This window comes from Exserohilum turcica (assembly GCF_000359705.1).
Source record: "Exserohilum turcica Et28A unplaced genomic scaffold SETTUscaffold_6, whole genome shotgun sequence".
NCBI classification, from domain to species: Eukaryota; Fungi; Ascomycota; class Dothideomycetes; order Pleosporales; family Pleosporaceae; genus Exserohilum; species Exserohilum turcicum.
Genome location: NW_007360277.1, coordinates 2,044,023 through 2,063,954, shown reverse-complemented (window position 1 = coordinate 2,063,954; position 19,932 = coordinate 2,044,023). Strand labels below are relative to the sequence as shown.

Below are 19,932 nucleotides of genomic sequence, written 5' to 3'. Positions count from 1 at the left end.
ATGCTTGCCTTCGCCTTGACCGTGCCACGAGCACCGCGTCGACATGCTACAGTGCAACAGTGGACAATGTGTTTGGCCAGGTCGGTCAGCCACCCGTCTAGAATACATGGCCTTGGGAGTTGAGACGCCAACACTTTATGCCTGTTTCAATACCCCACGACGCTTCGACAGGGCTTCGCTGGGTCCTTGTGGAATTCACGGTGAGCGGCGAGACGTGGACGCATTTCCGAAACGTCGGGGCCCTGGGGTGGGGCTTCATTTTGGACTCACGATGCTGGCTAATAGACACAGCGACGCGCCAGTGTGTCCATGGTGCTGTGCTGGCCGTCTGTGCTTGTCTTGCGCAGCACATCAGGGGGGGGGGGGCCTGGAGTTCAGCTCAGTCTTCTTCGTACAATATGTAATGACGAGAGCCAAAGTGCCGCCACAACGGGCCGATAAGCTACAGTCGACGAACCAGCTTGGTGGTGACATGGCGCTCCTGGCGGCGGATCGCGAAATTGCTTCTCGGCAAAGCAGAGCCTTGAAACCGGGCTTGTGCACCCTCCAAGTCACCTACACACACCGGTGCTGGTCCTCGCCACAGCTACCGACGCCTGTTCTCTCGAGCACCGTGGCAGACGGTGTGGGCACAACGCCTGTCCGACCATCCCGCCCGCCTATCAGGGGTCCCGCTCTTATGGAAGATGGCGCTACAGCCAATCAATGGCCGCGCCGCCATGTTATGCTCGGCCCCCTTGTCCTCTACAGGGCTCTCGACCTGGTGCAATTTCTTTCAGACGCGCGAAAGTGGATAGAGTGATTGCCGCTGCCATGATGACGGTGAGCAGAGTGTGGAGGCGCCAGGTCCGTTTCCTGGCCAGTCTGGTCATGATACTGGCGCACATCCCGCCAGCTCTTGCATCCCTCCTTCTCTCAAACCTTTTACGATAGTGTCGCTACCCCGTTTTGTGCTGTGCTCTTTGGCTCGCTGGAGCTGTCCATTCCTTTCTTCCCTCCCTTCGGCTCGTTCTCTTTTTACTATCCTTTGTTCATCTCCAATATTCGACATCTGATACCCGCTAACGCACTTTGAAACCCAACATGCCCGGGATGCTGACAAGATCAAAGTCTTTGAGGTTTCTGCGGAACAATCGCAAAGATGCGATTGATCCACAACATGCAAACACAATGCCGTCTGTAAAGGGGTCTCGCACAGATCTTGACAAATGCAATGCCCCTCGGGTACATTCGCCAGCAGAAGGAAACCTCCGTGCTCCACAGACAGCAGTACGACCGAGCACATCAGGCGGGCCTGGAGAGCGTCCACAGAGGCCTCGCAGGAAGACTAACCCTACCCCGTCAGTCCATTCTCAAGACCATGTCCACTCCTTCCAATCGCCTACAACTTCGACGACCGTACTCTATACCTCAGATGTCACAAAAGAGCAGGGGGTCATTGGTATTGCTCTCGGGTCGCCAACTTCTGCCTCACACTGGACTCCAACGCCTCAGGCAGCTGACCCAAACACAAATTCATCAAATCCACACTTGCCAGCCAACATGTTAAGCCAGCCCAACTACTCGTCGCCACATTTGGCAAGTCAGCAGGAACCAGCCAAATCCAAACTCAGCCGGTGGAAGTCGCTATTCCGCAAACCAGTCACTCCCACTCCGCAGGAGAAGTCGACTTTTTACCAGTTGTCGCAGCCTGCAGAGCCCCCGCCTCGTGCTGATAGTCATCACGACGAGGAAGCGTTTGCATCACAAGCTTCTCTAAGCCCGGAACCAGAGAGGGAGAAACTGCGCAACGTCTCACCCCCCACATACAAGCCCGACATTCGCTCATCCCGAAAATGGAGCCCCGATGAATTTGTCGCTCCTCAGTCACCATCAGAGACGCCGTTGGCTAAGGAGCGCGTTATGACCATTGCAAATTCCACTTTAGATCGACCTGGTGCACAACGGACATTTGCGACACCTCATGTTCCTACCCAAAAATCGGCCAGCGAGGCCTCTCCAAGGTCAGATGCTTCAACCTCGGAGATTGCCAGCGGAAGGCCAGAGGCCGAGTCGAAGACTCGGACGCCCTCGGAATTACCCCTTCTGGATATCAATCTCCCTGACATTACTATGGAGAGATACAGTGTCATGTTTGGCAACCTTTTGCAGTCTGGCCCAAGCCGCCTATCGCTCCTAGAGCGACGCCAGGCAAATGCTGATAAGCTCAAGGTGTTGAAGGACATCTCTTCAAAGGTGGATATTCAAAACGTTGAACTCTGCGCACAAGTACTAACACCAAATAGGACGATGAACAAAACGAGGCCTTGTCCCTTCAACGCAGAGCGACTTCGCCAATTGTATCATCTTCCCCAATGGTAGCGGCTTCACCAGTCGAGAAGTCTTCGCCAATTGTAGCGTCTGCGCCAGCTGTGGCGCCCTCACCAGCCATGACGCCCTCGCCGGCCGTAGCGCCTTCGCCACGATTGTCACTGTTCCCTGCTACAAACGCCGGCCGCGCACCTTCTCCGCTCTCTGGATCCGCCACGGTGCGTGGAAAGAAGGAGCTCAAGCGTACCAGAACGCTTCCGGCGAAATCGCCTAATCGAAGGAACTTTGTTGATGTGCCGGACCGCAGCGAGAGGCCTATTGATGGCGGAATGCTTAAACCTGCAGCATCCCCGTATTTGCAGCCTGCGTTGACGCCAACGTCAAGTCGTAGCTTTGATTCCGACGCCGACTCTGTGACGATTATTGTTGCGCAAGCGTCACCTGGCAGTTCCATGCCCATCAGGCTCCACCTTGACGACCGGGAGCCCGAGTGGGAGATCTGCACGAAGCCAACACTAGCTTCGAACCGCGAGGCTCTAGATGCTCTGGATACGTCTGTATCCCCCCTTACGCGCTCTCCGTCGTACCGGCAACCAAAAGTTACCAAGATGAGCGCTCTCTGCTCGCACCCATCTTCTGCGCCACTCGAGGCTCCCTCGCCACTGCAACGCATGCACAGTATGTCGACACCACCGCATTCTGCTCGGCAATTTGGCGATGCCAAGCGTGCAGAGATTATGGCCAGGCGACGAGAGGCAAAGCTGGAAGATGTGGCTGTAGCCAAAGCTACTGTGGGCGTTGCAAGGAGCGTGTCTGTCAGCAGAGCCAAAAGTCCCAGGGCCATTGTGCGCACGTCAACAGCACCAAACGAGGAGCGCGTGGTAGACCAGCTCGGTCTCACACCCATGATGGTGGAAGTGAAGAACCGGAAGAGTCACCGAGTACAACTCGACGACTCGTAAACGACGCAATTTTTCTTGGTCGTTTCAATTTTTGAATTTCTTTTCTATGTTTGGCACAATTTTCATTCTCATGTCCTGGGACATTTCAAAGAAGCCCTCTTGGGGCAATAGGGCTACGGATATTTACGGTGCCATGTTCTCTTCACACATTTCACAGTGCAGCCGCACATCCGTTTATACCTCTGGCTTTCGCCGTTACTGTCGTTGTTGTTTTTCAAGCGGGGGTCGTTTTGGGTTGGATTTCACAAAGTTCCATTCGCTTCTCTCGACAGTCTTCTGCTTTTCTTTTTCTGTATCTTACTTCTTCTTCTTCTTCTTCTTCTTCTTGTTGTTGTTGTTCTTCGTCTTCTTCTTCTTTTTCTATCTGGCAAGATGCATGGGGGCATAGACAGACAAATCATGCAAGACATGTACGTACTGCTGGACGGTGTGCAGGGGGCTCTTTTGTCAACAGAGGGGGGGTTGGGGGAAAGGTAGCATCACACATATAGGCAGGGCTCTTGTCGTGTTCAACAGGAGGCTCCGACAGATGAGGGTTGAATGCAAAGCTACCGACATGCCATACCATGCTGTGCAATGAATGACATGTCGACGGCATATGCGAGTAAATGTCTGAAAAGGGCATAGTATTGTTAGACGCGTCATGGCGAGTCCCAAGGCAGGCTGCATGTGTCTAGGGCCAACAGCTGTTCGGCCCTCGGCCGCTTCCGGGAGCCAGCTTGAAAGTCTAATCTCCGTCTTAGCAGTTCATCGACTATGGCGGTGGCAGAGGGATGACCCGGCTACCGGAAATTGTAAGTACTGCCTAACAATTGCTAGCAGTATCAACCGGCTTGCGCTGTAGGCTGGACGGCCCCACCAACGATTCCTTCACCAGTTCCCCTGCACGTCACGTGACCAGCCACAACCCAACCACAGCCCGGCCGCCGCCGCCGCCACCACCACCACCCATCCACGCACCCACGCACCCACGCCTCTGTACGCGTACAAGCTTCGCCAGGCCTGATAGGCTCAGCCCTCACGTCTCGCAGCCTGGGACTCGACTTGCAGCCGCGTGCCACGACATCTCCCCCGCTCCATCTCCCCTTTCCCCCCACCACCGCAAGGCGTCGTCTTCGGGAGCCTTTTTCCACGCACACAAGTAGCTACGATAATAGGCGGAATACAACCCCGAATACATGGCTGCGATGCAATGGGCCAAGACACGGTTGGGCAACCTCGTCCTGGCAGTGCCAGCCTCCTCTGACATATCCAGTTGCTTTGGGACTAGGCGCAATCACGCAGCCTGCCTAGCCTAAGACCAGCCACCGGTCTGTATCATTGGAGCACCTCGGTTAAGTACATGATTTGTACCATCACTATCATGGCCTACACCCAGGATACTGCTGGCCTCACCTGGAGCCTAGCCAAATGTACTCGATGCCATCCGCCTGGGCGTGACAAGTGAGGCTGAGCGTTGCCCAACGCGCGACCGACCGCCTCGACGTCTTCTGCCTGGCCTTTATCCTTCTCTCTCTCCCCCCCCCCAACCCCAAGCCCACCCCACCTCTACCCCGGCTGCCCGCCCTCTTTGCTACTCGATACTTGGGTCTTGGGCGTGCGTCTACTTGTCGCTCTTGTTAGCCCCGCGCAACAGCTTGACTCGCTATCTGTCGCTCTTTTTCCCCGCAGCAACTAAGCCGGTTGATGATCGCAAAATCTCACCACAAGAGACAAGTGACATACAAGGAGTAATCGGCCCTTGACTGGGGATCCCGGCAAAAGGCATTCAAACCGTCAAAAATCTATCCACTCACACTCGCCATCCCGCCGGCGTCTGGGTCCAGCGTGGTGCAAGGCTGTCTATCAATGACCCCCATCCGGCCCGGAATCCTCCTCGAGCCCGCGGGGTGTGTGTTGAGCGCAAACTCAAAGCCCAGCCGCTACTTGTGTGCTCAGCATGTCTGGTCTAGAGGTGAGGGCTCCCTTGCTCACTCCCATGCGCCCAAGCACGCTCTTGAACCCTCGACGCAAAGAGCCGGACCCTAACCCAGCCGTTACTTACTGAGCTGCAGGTTGTCGCTGCCGTCGCGGCCGTCGTCTCCGCCTTTCACGGCGCATCAGAACTGCTCCAGTACATTCGCAAGAAACACAGTGCTCGCAAATCCCCAAACTCGGCCAAGCAAGAGCGCGAGGAGCAGCGCCTGCAAGAGTCTCTGGTAGCAGCTCGACGGCAGATTGTCGTACGTTATGAACAAGACCAACTAGAGCTCGGTGATGAGGTTCGTGTCGGTGACGGTAAGTCGCGGCCGATTGATGCTAAACCAATGTTCGGGTGGTTAAATCTTCATAGATATTGCCCGAGAGCGTCTTTACCACATTGCTCTCATGTTGCAGGCTGAGATAATCAACAGCCTCAAGCAAGCTGCTACAAGGTGCGTCGCTGGGAGCCTACTCACGCCCCGCCCCAGCTAACGTCGGCCCTCTAGCCAAGTCTGCGTGCTGGATTTGCGCCTTCTGCACGAAGCTTCAGTTGCCAATCGCAACGAGACGCTGGTAACCTTGGACGAGCTCAAACAACGATTATACTTCACTCGCCCCATGGCGCGACAGCCAAGAGACTTGGGTGAGGGGTCGCGAGAATGGCAATCTCACGTCCTCGCGCCCACGACAAAAGCGAACCGCGACTCAGCCTACCAACTATCAGACCATTACGTTTCGCCAGTCGCTGACTACCCCCCACATAGCGACTACAGCGCCACTAGGCATCCCTCGACAGATTACCCTCCACTGTATGGCAGAGACGCGCCCCATCTAGCTCCTTCGGCATACGGGCCTGCACACCCCGTCGACCCAAACTTGGCCATGGCGCTCAAAGGCCTTCCCCCCAACCTCCCGGCAGCCATGATGAGAGATATCCAGCACGTGATCAGTTCGTACCGAGACCTCACACTCGATGGAGGAGCCTATCCGGAACAAAGTCGTGCATACCACGCCGGCTATTCTGAGCGACCAGAGGCCCGCGATACATCGTCCTACAATCATTACTCATCTGACCCAACAAATACCAGGTTTCAGAAGGACGCCCAGCATGAACATCACCACATCCCACAAGCCTACTCAGACCAAGATGCAGCCCATTCTTCCAGGTCGCCAGCATTCAAACAGGACATATTTGAGCTACACAGTGAACAGTACGGTGGCCGTCCGTCGTTGGTGGCTCCAAATCCATACCCCCAGATGCAAACGAGAGCATCAACACAGAACTCTCAAGGGTCAGAATCTTCGAGTGCTAGCTCTGCTCAGTCCAACTTTGCCTCGCCCGACCGGATCAGCCCCAACCCCTCGCACGCATCGTCGAGCAGAATAGCCTATGCACCACCCCAGCACTTCCCGTCTTCTGAAAACGGTCGTATTCCTTCGCCATTGAGCAAATCATATCAGGCCGATGATGACAGCTACTGTGACTTGCCTATTCCATGCTCTCCACACTCATCTCCGGAAGACAGGGAGATGCCTCCCCCCATACCACCGTTGTCGCCCGCACGCAACCACCGCAATGCCTCTTCAGGTACCTTTAGACAAGAACTTTCTTCCACACCATCTCCTACAACCCACAGTAGTACAAAATCGCCGATACACGTACCGTGGCCAGGGACAAGCCAGAAACAACCACCCTCGACTATGCAGCATGCCGCGCCACAGCGGCACCCCCTCACAATTGAAGAAGAGCAAGCACTCAGAGACTACTACCGACTCCCGAAGTACTCTGTGTCTGTCACAGCAGGCAACGCGTCATCCAGCACTCCCAGTACGCCCAGTACGCCCAGCCATGGCCGCGAGCACGCCAGGACATACTCGGGACTCTCTGCCATTACTTCTGCTGCTGCCTCCTCTTTGAGCTCTCTCAGCACTTTAAAACCCTCGCGACACCTCAGTATCACATCATCCACCGCCTCGACCGAGAGCACCACATCCATCCCCATTGGCATTCTCCCCGGACGCCGCATGCGCCCTATCGCCCCTTCTACATCGCACTCTGGACCCGCCCCAGCCGAGGCAATGATGGCCGGCCGTCCAAACAAAGACAATTCCTATTGGGGTTTCTGCAAAGGCGCCTGGGCCGTCCGCGAAGATGTTAGAAAGGGCCTTGCCGTACGCACACAACCCTGTGGCTACTACACGACGCGCCAACTCTGGGGCTGCAAATGCTGTTCCTTTACGGGCGACCTCCTCAAAGCTCCGCATCCGACTAAAAAATCGAAACAAATCGATGTGGTAGACGACCGCATCAAGCTATCGCAATCGGGTATCCGGTACCGCTGGATTTTCCTGGCCAAATCCCACGTCAAGAAGAAGTCGATGGATGCTACAGGAGAGGGTAGTTTTGGATGCATATTGTGTTGCTTCCAGGACAGGGTGTCGGAGGTGTATTGCGGCGTCGAGGCCCTGATGAATCATATTGCGCTGGTCCATGTGGGCGAGATGAGTGAGCAGGTGCGCAGAAAGGCAAACTGCATCTTGGGTGTTGTGGCGGGGAGTGACGACGACTTTGACATCAACGTGCCAATTTTCGGCGGCATGGACGACAGGTCGAGCAGGTAGATGAGTGTGGCGTTGGTGTTTGTGAAAACACCCGATAGGTTGGTTGTGAAAGCGGAGGAGTGGCAAGCGTTGGTCGCGACTTTATGTGTATGTACATGTTGAGGGATACATGTGTCTTTTTTTCTCTACTTCAGGATACCCTATTTGCCTTTGTATATAACTTTATCATATATTTCAGTTTACTTTTGTATATTAAGCACTGTTTTAGCGAGATAGTTTGTCAACTAAGAGATTGACAAGATGTGGTACGTTATCTTAGCACGGGACTTGTTTCCTCGTCTGATTTATGATCGATCTAGTTATTGCTGCAGATGTTCTTTGTGCAGCATAGAGGGTAGTCTGTGGGATGATCCTATGGAATTTCCAAAGTACATGGTACTTTTGCACTAGAAGGTTATTAGGTTGTAGTTGTAACTGAAGTAACCGCTCAATTGTTTGATATGCACTTGTTCGTATTCTTTGGGAGAATCTAGATTACACCGTTGAATTCTCGAGTAGAATATACTTAGTAGATATAACAGATACCTCTAATCCTTATCCTATTGCTACAATGTCCAACTTTTGTTTTGTACACCAGATAGGGGAACGGAGATTATTATTATTTGTCAATGTATAATCATTAGTAAGTGGGGTCTAAGTTGAATTCTGATTGAAAGATAGTATTTGAGATAGTGCATATAAACTCAGGTTACATAATGTACAATTTATTAAAAGTCCTGTACCTAGCAAGGAGAGAAACATGGCAAAGTAGAGGGGTTATCAAGGACTAGTAATTCTGAAGCGGTAGCAAAGGCTTTCTCTTGAATGATTGTGAGTGCACTGGAAATATGTATATGTGAAGACCGCTTGTCGACGTAACAAGAGTAATTTCTCGCTACTAGTTCATTGTCCCCTATTCATATTTTGATCTAGCATACAGTAGACTGCGGTAAGGAATCAAGCATTGCGCAGCCCTTGGCGAATCTTGGTGGAGAAAAAAAAAACATAAAATACATGTCATTGTAGAATAAAGCTGCCAAGAATACAATCATCAGATTCATAACAACAGAAATTTTGGGTTACAACGCCTTCAAACACAGCTTTCAGAAGACTCACAGAGCCATGGAAAGCGAAAAAAAAGACTAGGTTAGACCTGCTGATATGCAGTCAAATGCAGATTGCTGGCGTCCATACTCCGGTGATACTGCCTGCATGGCATGTCTTGATGCTGTGACTGGGCATCATCCTCTTCCTCTTCAATGTCGAACATGCGTTTCAATTCTTTACAGGCAACCATGTACTGCTGTCTTGCACCAGGGCTCTCTCTTAAAGGATTCGGGGCCTTGTCCCAGGCATGCGGGACACCTGGAACACAGTGGTAATGGACACGCTTTCCAAGGTCTTTTTGAAGGCGGTCGCGAAAGCGCTCCCCTTCGGCAAGGAGCATGTCCCATTCGCAGCAGAAGAGGACAATGTCGTCGGGCAGAGCGTGAAGCATGTGATTTGGGGCTACACCCGGACTCAGCCACGGGTGGGAGAGGTCAAGCGAGGGCGGTTGCAGGTACGAGTCGTCGAAGAGATCTGTAAAGACGGCAGGGAGATTCTGGTCGACCCTGACACAAGTTGCTCGACGCTGTGCGCGCGTTTGTGTGTAGTCGGTGGGAGGGTAGAAGGATACTACGCCTCTGATTTTGAGGACAGCGTTGGATCCTTCCGACATGACGGAGACGCCCGAAGAGTCCTTGTACGAGGTGATGAGAGACAGCGAGGACGAGCCAGTCTTGCGGAGAATGGCGATTCTGTCGAGGCGCGACTGTTGGCGCACGAGCGGGACACGGGAGCCGGCTGGGGTGAGCGTGTGGCTATAAGCGTAGGGTGGCAGGCTGCCTGCGCGTTCATCCACAATCCTGGTGCCGGAGGGAGTGCGATCAAACAGCTCGCCCTGCAGACACAGTGGGACGGTAAAGCTCATGTTGGCGCCCGACGAGAAGCCTGAGATGGCGAAGCGATCGGCGTCGAGCATCAATTCATCAGCGTGTTGGGCCAGCCACAGCAACGCATCGGCACCGTCTTCTACAGCGGTGGGGAAGGGGTACTCGGGTGCAAGACGATAGTCGACGCTTACGACCACGGCGCCGACCTGGTCTACCACGACGCCACACCAGCGAGCATCGTCGTGGGCGGTTCCGAGGACGAAGCCTCCGCCGTGGAAGTTGACGACGACGGGGTAGCGCTTGGTGCCCTTGAGCTTCTTGTAGCGCTTGTAGTCTTTGGGCACGTAGAAGTGGAGGCGGAACTTGCCCTTGATGGGCGACACGGTGGCCTCGATATCTCTATGGAAGGCGGGTCGTGGGGGCAGCGGGCGGGCCAGGCGATGCAGCACCATGCCGATGGCCATTAGGACGCGCCAAAACTGGGCCTGGATGTGCAGGACCCAGCGCGGGCGGGGCGCCTTGGGCTGGGGTGCAGCGTCAGTCGACACGGCCATATTGGGTGGTGGATGTTTTGCGGAGAGGATGGTTGTTTATTGTGGTGATATGTGTACAGTAGTAGTAGTAGTAGTAGTAGTAGTAGTAGTAGTAGTAGTAGTAGTAGTAGTAGTAGGAGTAGTGGTCGGGCCTGGGCGGCGCGCGGAATCAACGGGACCGATGGGCATGAAGGGAGACGAAAGGGGCTTGGCAGGCGCGGTGGCGGGTACATAGGTAGATGTCGAACAGCGTGGGTGGTGGGGGGGGGGGGCTGGACGCTGGACGTGTCAGAAGCTGGAAGCGCCGTTGGTCGGCCGAGGCCAGGTCCCCGGCCGTGTGTGTGTGTGTGGGTGTGGGAAGTGGTGGGAGGATGTCGGTGTCGTGTATACGTATTGCTGGTGGCAGTGCTGGTGATGTTGCTGGGGCGAGCGTCGCATGTTGCAGCTAGTAGGCTTGACCAGGGCAAATAAGGTGAGAGCACAGAATGAGCGGGTCAGCACGAATGACGTAAGGCGGCGTTACGGGGGGCCGGCGCTTTCTCAGTGGAGCGCCAAGCCGCCCGTCACCCCATCCGAGAGCCGTCGCGCGCATTGGCCCATGTTGGGACACGAGATTACTAATCGTCGTCGTAGTCGTAGTCGTAGTCGTAGTAAGTAGTAGAATTAGTATTAGTAGTAGCAAGCCATGGTGATGCGGATGCTGATGATAGAGAGAGAGACACACACACAGCTCAGTGCAGCGGCATGAATTCATGGCCGCCCGCTAGTCCTGTCATTGCGCACCACAGTACAATACTACATGTCACATGACCGCCACGTGACACTATCCGTCCAGGACACACCCACGCGCGCAACAAGATGCTCCTCGCAAACAAACAAAAAAAAGCAAGCCAGAAATGGGTATAGGGCTGCTCAAGTCCTCAGAGAAGCGCCGGACGCTCGCCTATTGATGCTGCCATAAACTCGAAATCGCTAACAACCGAATCTGTGTCAGATGCAAGGGCGTGCAAGAAGGGACAAGGTGACGAAAAGGAAACCAAGCCGAACGCGAAACAAGAAAACAAAGACCAAGAAGAAGAGATGAAGAAGAAGAAGGAGAGAAGACGCAATCGGCCGGTGCAGTTTAGGCATCGACAAACTCGTAGTCGTCCTCATCCTCGGGCACGACGACGCGTCGCTTGGCTCGGGGAGCAGCAGTGGCGGCGGCGGCGTCGTCCAGGTCCAGGTCCAGCACCTCGTACTCGTTCTTGACCAGCTTCTCCGTTTCCTTGGTCTCGAAGCGCTCGACAGCCTTGTCCAGGGCGTAGTTGAGGGTCTGGCTGCCGTGGCTGGGGCCGCGAGGCGCATCGTACGAATAGGCAATGTCGGCATCGGGCGCGGGCGCAGCCGACGGGTGCTCGACGTCTTCGTCGGCCGATGAGTCGTCGCTCGCCGACACCATGTCTTTGGTGAAGGCGGTGCGCGCCTTCATGTGGCCAGGGAACGACGACCTGCATCTGTCGTCAGTACTGTTACGACTACTCAGGGCGGGCGTCTTACTTGATGTGAGGGTACAGCTTCGCAGGCCGCGGCTTGCCGTCTTCCTCGCGCCGTCCTGGGCCATACGACTGTCCGTACGCCCACTTGGCCCGGCTGTTCTTGTCGCGGTTGAACTCCTTTGCGCTGCTGCGGAGGTCGCCGGTGAGCGTCTGCGAGGCTGACATGATGGGCTGCAAGTCGACTCGATGCTGGCGTGTGGGATGAGGAGAGGGCGGCGAGGGCTGGCGGATTCCAAGGGGGTTGCGCACGAGACTAAGGAGCGGGCTATGTATAGTGTAGTGTGTAGGTGTACTTAGGGCGGTGGGGAGATGGATAGAGAGAGGCAGGCAGTTATGCAGGCAGATGTGAATCGACGGCGAGGAGCTATGATGGCCGCGACGATCAGCACTATGTAGGCGTGTGGAGGGAAGGAGTGGGCGATGGCTGGCGGCTGTCTTATGAATGACTCCAAGAAGTGACTCAGGCAGAGGTGACTCAGGATGATTGCATCTGGTGGTGGCGGTAGTAGTAGCAGTAGCAGCAGCAGCAGCAGCAGCGGTAGTCGTCTAGTACGTGCCGCCCTTATGAGGTCAAAGGCGTCGTGGGCGCCGCACACGGTATTCCTGGCAGCCAGTTCCCGATAAGGACATGGGCGCTGAGATGGTGGGAGCTCATGACCTCCTGGCGGTGCAGCCCCCGATGCGCCGAGGCTCTCACTGCCTGCCATTGCCATTGCCATTGCCATTGCCATTCCCGCCTTGACCCGATGCGCGTCGCGGCCATGATTCATCATGGCGGTTTCAAAGGCGCCTCGGGGCCTGGTCGTGTAGAGTGCATACAGGGGGTGCAACAGCTCCATGCTTCCCCACAACCCCCCGACACCCCCCGACATGCACCGTCACGGCATGCATCCCAACAGCCAACGCCGACTGCGTCTGATTGCATGACGCCTCGCTCGCTCTTGATAAGCTGCCGGATCCGGCCGCCGCACCCTATCTGCGCCCTTTTTCGCGCCCGTCCAGTCCATCAGCGCCCTCACATGACCAGCCTCGTCATGTAGACGTGCTCGCATCCTGCCCCGTCATCCATGTGCCCGCCATCATCTACCCTACCCATGCGCCTCGCCACCGCCGTCGCCATCGCTCTCGTCGATGCCGCCCGCCTCGCTCGGGAGCATGTCCGGGAACCAGCCGTACTCGCCGAGGTCCACGCTGTACACGCCCAGCCCGTGCTGCCTCAGCTCGACCACGACGCCCTCTCTCCGCAACGCTTCCGCCTGCCGCCCTGCCGCCCCCGGCCCTCTGTCTGCCCGTCAGCAAAAATCATTATATAACCAGGCAACAACCACCCGCCGCTCGAGCTCGCTGACCTGGGGCTGATGGCGCCTTTGGCGTTGATCACGCGCTGCCAGGGCACGTTGCCGCTGTGAAACCTCGCCTCCCTGTTCTTGTTGTTGCTGTTGTTGTTGTTGCTGCCCGCCCATGGCGAGGGCAGATGCTTGAGGCAGACGCCCACTTGTCTTTGACGTCATGTGTGTTGTTAGCCGTTGCGCAGTGACATGTCGGCGCCCTTGTCTGCCGCTGCCGTTGCCGTCGAGCTGTGGCTGTATCAGCTATCGCCTTACCTGGGACATTCGGCTGTGCGCAGAGAAAGAAGCAAGGTCAGCAACTCGTTGTCGTCATCCGGCCAGCAACGCACGCTTTCCCACCAGCCGCGCAATGTGCCCGTAGCTGGTGACCCTGCCGCGGGGGATTTCCTGCACCGCTTCGTAGACTGCCGTGTACCACAGCCACACCTCTTCGGAGCGCTCTCCTGGCGCCATGACTGTGTAGCTTGCGTGTGTGCGCGTGCGTGCGTGCGTATGTATGTACTAGTGTGCCGTGTCTATGTATGTTATGGATCGTGGATATGTAGGAGTAGAGTAGAATGCAGAGTAGAGGAGAGACGGCGTGAGATCGACAGCCAGGGGACCCATCGCGCCGCCACCCCCCCGGCGCCGACATGACGCGACATCACGTGACGCGCATCCGCCAAGCCCCTCGACTTTCCCTGCTCCGGCCTGGCAACGCGCACAACTCGCTGGCTAGCCACGCCCACCTTCGCCATCGCCGCCAACCATGTCGGGACTCGCCGACTACCTGGCCAAAAACTACCTCACAGCCGACTCGGAAAAGAAATCCAAGAAGCGCAAAAGAAAGAACAGGGATGCCGGGCTCGTCATCCAGGACGACGACAGTCTGGGCTGGCAAGACAAGGCCGGCGACGACGACGACGATGCGCCAATGATAGGTGAGGACGTGCAGCCCGGTTCTCTCACGTTGCCCATGGATCTGGCTAACCTGGCTTTGTCAGTCGGTGGCGGCACGTTCAACAAATCCAAGCACAAGTCAAAACGCTCCAGCGCAGCGACGTGGACAGCCGTGGGCGTTGCTGCACCCTCACATGCCGCACAACTTGCCGCCGACGCCGCTGCTGCTGCCGACGCCATCATCGCAGACACGGCGGCCGACCGCAAAAAGGCTGCAGAGGCCGAAGATGAGGCGCCTGAGATGGTCGACCAGGACGGCGTGCTCGAGACAGCGCCCGGCGCAAAGGCAGGCCTGCAAACAGCCGCACAAGTCGAGGCCGCAATGAAGAAGAAGCAGGCAGAAGAAAAGCGCCAGGCGGACAAGTCCCTCAAGGAACTCGGCGGCGGCGCTGCCCAGGAAACTATTTATCGAGACGCGAGCGGTCGCATCATCAACGTCGCAATGAAGCGCGCCGAGGCTCGCAAAAAGGCTGAAGAAGAGGAGCGCCAAAAGCGCGACAAGGAACGTGCAGCTCGTGGTGATGTGCAAAATGCCCAAGCCGAGCGATGGAAACAACAGCTACAAGACGCAAAAACCATGACTGTTGCCCGATACGCAGACGATGCCGAGCTCAACGACGAACTCAAGGAGCGAGACCACTGGAACGACCCAGCACTGGGCTTCTTGCGCAAGAAGAAGGCTGGTCGCAGCGTAACTGGCAAGCCGCTATACAAGGGGCCTTTCCAACCCAACAGATACAACATTCGTCCTGGTCACCGCTGGGACGGCATCGATCGAAGCAACGGCTTTGAGAAGCAGTGGTTTGACTCGAGAAACCGCAAAGCCAATATTGAGAAGCTCGAATACCAGTGGCAGATGGACGAATAGTAACCCATGGCCAAAGTCCAAGGTTTGCCCGTACGCAAACGAAGGTATTGCTATCATCTTTGCATAGCGCGGCGTTTCTAAAAACAGAATTAACTTTTTCCTGAATAGCACTCATGTACACCCGTTCGTTTTTGTTGGAATGGCGACATGCTCGGGATGTGTCTCTTCGTAGTGTTTCCCGCTGTCGCCCGGCCAAAGCCAATAAGGATGCATTCTGGAAATAATAGCGCTCCACCCTTCTGCGCCAAGACGCCGCCTGACGGGCAAATTGTATCCGAAATAAGACAGCGGCATGGACATCTCACGAGATTGGACGGCAATCTGTCCAGGAGCTTGCGAAATCTCCTCACAATATCGAGGGCCCGGTCCGCGTGCAGCGGTAATTGCCCGGTCGTAGTCCCGAACGGGCAAAGGGGCCGCCGACAATCAATACTAGAAAGTGGACGCTATCCGCAATCCCCATGCTGGCGTCTTGATTCTCTCCACATATGTACCTACGGTGAGCACGTGAGGAAATCTGACCATGCTAAATTATACCAACTGATATTGTCCTCATGTTCCAAACATCGTCACCGCGGCATCCGTGCCCCCACTAAGTACGGGCTTGGTATTGATACAAATACAATGAGCATTAGGCTGCTTCGTCAGACTCCTTCACGTCCCTAGCCATGGCCAAATTCTCATGGGCCATTACGGCCCTTTTTCTAGGCGTGCAAGCCTCCACCTCAACATCGAGACACGCCCGCCTCGACACAAATGCCATTGTCCAACGAGCGGCAAACGACACGCCCGTCGCAGGCGGCTTTCTGGCCGATACCTATATTGTCGAGTTTGCGAATGACAACGAGACCCCCGAGTCCTTCTATGCATCTCTTGCCGCGAGTGGGGTGCAAGTCCAGCCTCGTTACAACCTAAGCTTTCGATACTTCAAAGGTGTCTCGTTCCGGCTCAAAGGCTTAGGCTCAAGCTTCAATTCAAGCGGCGGCGACTTCCTCAATCGAATGAAGGCGCAATCACAGGTTGCGAACATATGGCCCACCCTCATCACAACACGCTCGGGTGAAGGCAGTGCTGCAGTGCCTGCTCAGCAGAAACACGTCAAGCGGCAAGCCAGTACACTGCAGGATACCTTTTCCCCTCATGTCATGACCCAGGTTGATAGGCTGCACGCGGAAAACGTGACAGGCAGAGGCTATCGCATCGCCATCGTTGACAGCGGCGTCGACTACACCCACCCAGCACTGGGCGGCTGTTTCGGGCCAGGCTGTTTGGTGGAAATTGGTTACGATTTCGTGGGCGACAACTACATTGTTGGCAAGAATGAGCCACAGCCCGATGACGACCCAATGGACAGCTGCGAGGGACATGGCACGCACGTTGCCGGCAGCATCGCCGCTCAGCTCAAAGACAACAAATATGCCTTTACTGGTTCTGCTCCCGGAGCAAAGCTGGGCGCATACCGCATGTGGGGCTGTTCCGCCACGTCGACCACGGAGATTGAGGTCATGGCATTTGGGCGTGCTGTCGAAGATGGAGCTGACATCATCTCCTACTCCAACGGCCGTGGTTCCTCCTGGGCACATGATGTGCGTGCTGTCCTCGTTTCCCGCATTGTCGACTCTGGTATTCCTGTTGTCGTCTCTGAAGGCAACGATGGCTTTCACGGGCTCTTCTACGCCTCCACACCAGCGGCGGGAAGCAGCGTCACGGGTGTGGGAGCCGTGTCTAATACAATGTTCCCCGCCTTTCTCGAGCAAGGCTCCTACACGACTAGCGCTAATGCGACCACCAACGGCACGCATGAGTTCGGCTTCCTGATGGGTGTCCCAGAATTTGCTGCGGATACGACACTCCCTCTCTGGTCTGTGGGCGACGCCTGCAAGCCGCTGCCCGATGATACACCGGATCTGAGCCAACGCATCGTGCTCGTGGAGTCTAAGGACCCGCAAGCAACGAAATGCTACAGCCAAGACCAGGGCGCTAACATCGCAGCAAAGGGTGGGCAGTTCATGTTGTATTATGAGCAAAGCAACCTGACGATGCGCGACGAGCCATACGTCTACGCCGACGGTATCAAGGGTGCAGCCAGGGTCGTCCCCCACGTTGCTGAGCAGTGGCTCTCACTGCTTTCGCAAGGTGCTACCGTCTCTGTGACCATTCCAGCCAACGGTTCTCAGACACGCCTCGAGGAGCTTGAGAACAACGAGCGTGGCGGATACGTCGCTGGCCGACTGTCGAGCTGGGGCCCAAGCTGGGAGCTCAGCATGACTCCACAGGTTGTGTCGCCCGGAGAGAATATTCTAAGCACGTTCCCGACGGCTATGGGTAGTTATCGCGTCATGACTGGCACGAGTATGGCAACACCGCTGGTTTCAGGCATCTACGCAATGCTCGGTGAGGTGTATGGCAAGTTGGAACCGAAACGCCTTCGCAGACTCCTTACCCATACGTCAAAGCCCCTCGCCTGGTACGATGGTAAGACTGCACATCCGGATATTCTCGCTCCAGTCCCACAACAAGGCGCTGGACTAGTGCAAGCTTGGAATGCTGCCCACACCACCCTCGAGATCGATATCGACAACCTAATGCTCAACGACACGGATCACTTCGTTGGCAGTCACACTTTTAGCGTCGTCAACACTGGCTCCGCTGATGAGGTCCTAGAGTTGAAGCATCGGAAAGCTGTCACCATGTACACTATGGATCCCACAGACAGCGTCCTTCACACTGGCTCGTTTCCTAATGCCATTGTCGAATCTTGGGCTACTGTGTCGTTTTCATCCGACCGCATCAATGTTCCCGCCGGTCAATCTGTCAAAGTCACCGTTGACATCGCACCGCCAACGGGTCTCAATGCGACCTTGCTCCCCGTGTACAGCGGTTTCATCGCCCTAGGCGATAAGCTTGTTCTCCCGTACCTCGGTGTCGTAGGCAGCATGCGCAATATCACCGTTCTAACGCCTGATAACACATACCTCGCGCAAGGATACGCGCCCGCACCTGCGAATGCCTCTTACACCATCGCACGACCAAATCCTAGTAACCCGCCAGGAATGGACGATGGTGATACAATGGCCACGCCAAACGTGTACATGAACCCTGTGGTAGGCTCACCTTTGATTCGTGTCGAGGTACTGCAAGGCGACAAGGTACTAGGGCCGTTGGCTGGATTCCCGCAAACGTACGTCCCAAGATCAGAAGTGCGTGCATTCTTCAACGGGTTGCTAGCCGACGGAAGTGTGCTCGACGAGGGCTCGTACCGGATGAGAGTAAAGGCGCTACATATCTTTGGTGAGAAGGATCGTGAGGATGATTGGGATACTGTTTACTCTGCTACTTTTACAGTTAAATATCGAACCTAATATATATATATATTCTAGTTAGAACTACTGCGTGAACGGATGTTACACAGTACAGTAGTAAGCATGCAGTGGTTGTAGTAGTGGTAGTAGTAGTGGTAGTGGTAGTAGTAGAAGTAGTAGTATATGTCAGGAATGGCGTTCTTCGAGGAAGGGAATAGCTTACTTAAGCCTCCTTAGTTAGCTTTCAATATATAATCCTTGAGCCTAGCTATATAAAAGACATAATAGCTGCAGCGTTTTGTATACTTATCTAGATACTTTTCATTAGTGTAATAATTTTTGAAGCATTTTGTTTACTAAGGTGTTTAGCTATCAAGATTATAAAAATACTATTTAGTTACTTTTACTTTCTTTATCACTATAGTAGGGTATTTAATTCTAGATCAGTTTATCTTAGGCTTTCTATGCTTACTTCAATCTATTACTCTACTCTATTTATTAGCAAATCTTGACAAGTTCTTTCTTATCTCTAACGTGTTTTACAAGCGAGCGCCGCGTACAAGCGAGCGCCGCACCCCACTAAACCTGCGCACCTCTATAAGCCTGTAGTTCCACCACAATATAGTTGTTTTACTGTATATTAATATAATAGATTAAGCAGTACCTAGAGTATCTTTCTTGCACGTACGCGAGTTGTGGCCAGTTTCTCTACACCTACTGCAGCGCGCCAAAGCCTAGCGGCTGACACCTAATCGCTCTCCTCCCTAACGCTCTTCATGAGCAATCTGCTAATTAGCCTCACGCTAAGCAAGTAGATCCTTTCTAGCTCCCTTTGTTAGCACTCCATGCTTCTGTATCCGCTTCCTTTTACGCTGCCTACGCTTTGTTGCTACCTTATTAGCCCTCTTAAGGCTGGCGATCTAATCGCGCATTAGCTTAGCCAAGAGCATTATTCTCTCTGCCTCCTTCTTAAGCTGGCCAATCGCCGCAATAATTGACGCTAGTGACGAGCTCTTATGCCGCTAGACCCGATCACGTATTAGCGTTGATTGGGCTTCAAGCTCGCGTACGTTGCTTGGGGTACGAGCCTGCCAGACGGCCTCTGCAAGAGCAGCTACTGGAGTAGGCGTACGCAGCTGTACGTCAAGCTTTGATAGAACAGTGTCTGGCTGGAAAGGAACAAGGCCTGCGCCTTGAAAGGCTGAGCAGATATTGGCTGCCGTGAAGGATCGATCGAAGGCTACCTTGAACGCTGGCAGAAACTCAAGCTTGGTGATATGGTTGATGTGGTTGCGTATCAGGCTCTCCACCTCACGGCTGTACGCGCGCTTTAATGGCGAGAAGCAGCCAACGTCAAGAGGCTGGAGTAGGTGAGATGAGTGAGGCGGCATACAGAGCGTATAGATATTGTTTGCCTTACAGAGCTCTTGGAACTCAAGTAACTAGTGGCTCTCATAGCCGTCAAGAATAAGCAGCCGGCGTACCCCAACAACCTTACTATCCGTATGCTTGACAAAGTGCTTTAGCCACTTAACTCCTAGCTTATTAGTCGTCCAGCCGTTGTCGCTAACTGCGATCGCCTAGTCGCGTGGGATCTCTGTCTCCTTATACCAGGCAGATAGGTGATGCTTGCT

At 54.9% G+C, this 19,932-nt stretch overlaps 7 protein-coding genes across 7 annotated transcripts; 4 read left to right on the top strand and 3 right to left on the bottom strand.

Moving 5' to 3' along the window:
* Nucleotides 1-1,170: 1,170 nt before the first annotated feature.
* SETTUDRAFT_181102 (uncharacterized protein) lies at nt 1,171-3,616 on the top strand (the record flags this gene model as incomplete). The annotated part of the gene is made up of 2 exons (XM_008031774.1): nt 1,171-2,235; nt 2,286-3,616. The coding sequence occupies 2 exons, from the start codon at nt 1,171-1,173 to the stop codon at nt 3,270-3,272; spliced, it is 2,052 nt and encodes a 683-aa protein (XP_008029965.1). The 3' UTR covers nt 3,273-3,616.
* Nucleotides 3,617-5,112: 1,496 nt separating this feature from the next.
* SETTUDRAFT_43771 (uncharacterized protein) lies at nt 5,113-8,065 on the top strand. The gene is made up of 4 exons (XM_008031321.1): nt 5,113-5,226; nt 5,327-5,549; nt 5,605-5,686; nt 5,741-8,065. Exons 1-4 carry the CDS (start codon nt 5,212-5,214, stop codon nt 7,854-7,856), a joined length of 2,436 nt encoding a protein of 811 aa, XP_008029512.1. The 5' UTR covers nt 5,113-5,211; the 3' UTR covers nt 7,857-8,065.
* Nucleotides 8,066-8,754: 689 nt separating this feature from the next.
* Nucleotides 8,755-10,352, bottom strand: SETTUDRAFT_165342 (uncharacterized protein). Its single transcript, XM_008031773.1, has one exon. The coding sequence runs from the start codon at nt 10,321-10,323 to the stop codon at nt 8,983-8,985; it is 1,341 nt and encodes a 446-aa protein (XP_008029964.1). The 5' UTR covers nt 10,324-10,352; the 3' UTR covers nt 8,755-8,982.
* Nucleotides 10,353-11,425: 1,073 nt separating this feature from the next.
* On the bottom strand, nt 11,426-12,462 carry SETTUDRAFT_141421 (uncharacterized protein; the record flags this gene model as incomplete). The annotated part of the gene is made up of 2 exons (XM_008031772.1): nt 11,842-12,462; nt 11,426-11,792 (listed from the first exon to the last, which is right to left on the bottom strand). Exons 1-2 carry the CDS (start codon nt 12,003-12,005, stop codon nt 11,426-11,428), a joined length of 531 nt encoding a protein of 176 aa, XP_008029963.1. The 5' UTR covers nt 12,006-12,462.
* Nucleotides 12,463-12,958: 496 nt separating this feature from the next.
* SETTUDRAFT_60404 (uncharacterized protein) lies at nt 12,959-13,642 on the bottom strand (the record flags this gene model as incomplete). The annotated part of the gene is made up of 4 exons (XM_008031334.1): nt 12,959-13,121; nt 13,190-13,339; nt 13,519-13,559; nt 13,595-13,642. Coding segments are annotated over 4 exons (402 nt in total), but the record flags the coding sequence as incomplete, so codon positions are not given.
* Nucleotides 13,643-13,921: 279 nt separating this feature from the next.
* On the top strand, nt 13,922-15,281 carry SETTUDRAFT_165340 (uncharacterized protein). Its single transcript, XM_008031771.1, has 3 exons — nt 13,922-14,109; nt 14,173-15,040; nt 15,105-15,281. Exons 1-2 carry the CDS (start codon nt 13,938-13,940, stop codon nt 14,994-14,996), a joined length of 996 nt encoding a protein of 331 aa, XP_008029962.1. The 5' UTR covers nt 13,922-13,937; the 3' UTR covers nt 14,997-15,040; nt 15,105-15,281.
* A 784-nt stretch (nt 15,282-16,065) lies between these two features.
* SETTUDRAFT_165339 (uncharacterized protein) lies at nt 16,066-18,502 on the top strand. The gene has a single exon (XM_008031770.1). The coding sequence runs from the start codon at nt 16,142-16,144 to the stop codon at nt 18,356-18,358; it is 2,217 nt and encodes a 738-aa protein (XP_008029961.1). The 5' UTR covers nt 16,066-16,141; the 3' UTR covers nt 18,359-18,502.
* The last annotated feature ends 1,430 nt before the right edge of the window (nt 18,503-19,932 follow it).

What these genes read in the sequence shown, in the direction of transcription:
- SETTUDRAFT_43771 (XM_008031321.1), top strand. An exon ending in TGAGGTTCGTGTCGGTGACG is followed by an intron (nt 5,550 to 5,604) that starts GTAAGTCGCGGC and finishes AAATCTTCATAG; the next exon opens with ATATTGCCCGAGAGCGTCTT. An exon ending in CTCAAGCAAGCTGCTACAAG is followed by an intron (nt 5,687 to 5,740) that starts GTGCGTCGCTGG and finishes TCGGCCCTCTAG; the next exon opens with CCAAGTCTGCGTGCTGGATT.
- SETTUDRAFT_165342 (XM_008031773.1), bottom strand. Translation starts at nt 10,323, where the DNA reads ATGGCCGTGTCGACTGACGCTGCACCCCAGCCCAAGGCGCCCCGCCCG.
- SETTUDRAFT_165340 (XM_008031771.1), top strand. Translation starts at nt 13,938, where the DNA reads ATGTCGGGACTCGCCGACTACCTGGCCAAAAACTACCTCACAGCCGAC. An exon ending in CGACGATGCGCCAATGATAG is followed by an intron (nt 14,110 to 14,172) that starts GTGAGGACGTGC and finishes TGGCTTTGTCAG; the next exon opens with TCGGTGGCGGCACGTTCAAC.
- SETTUDRAFT_165339 (XM_008031770.1), top strand. Translation starts at nt 16,142, where the DNA reads ATGACCCAGGTTGATAGGCTGCACGCGGAAAACGTGACAGGCAGAGGC.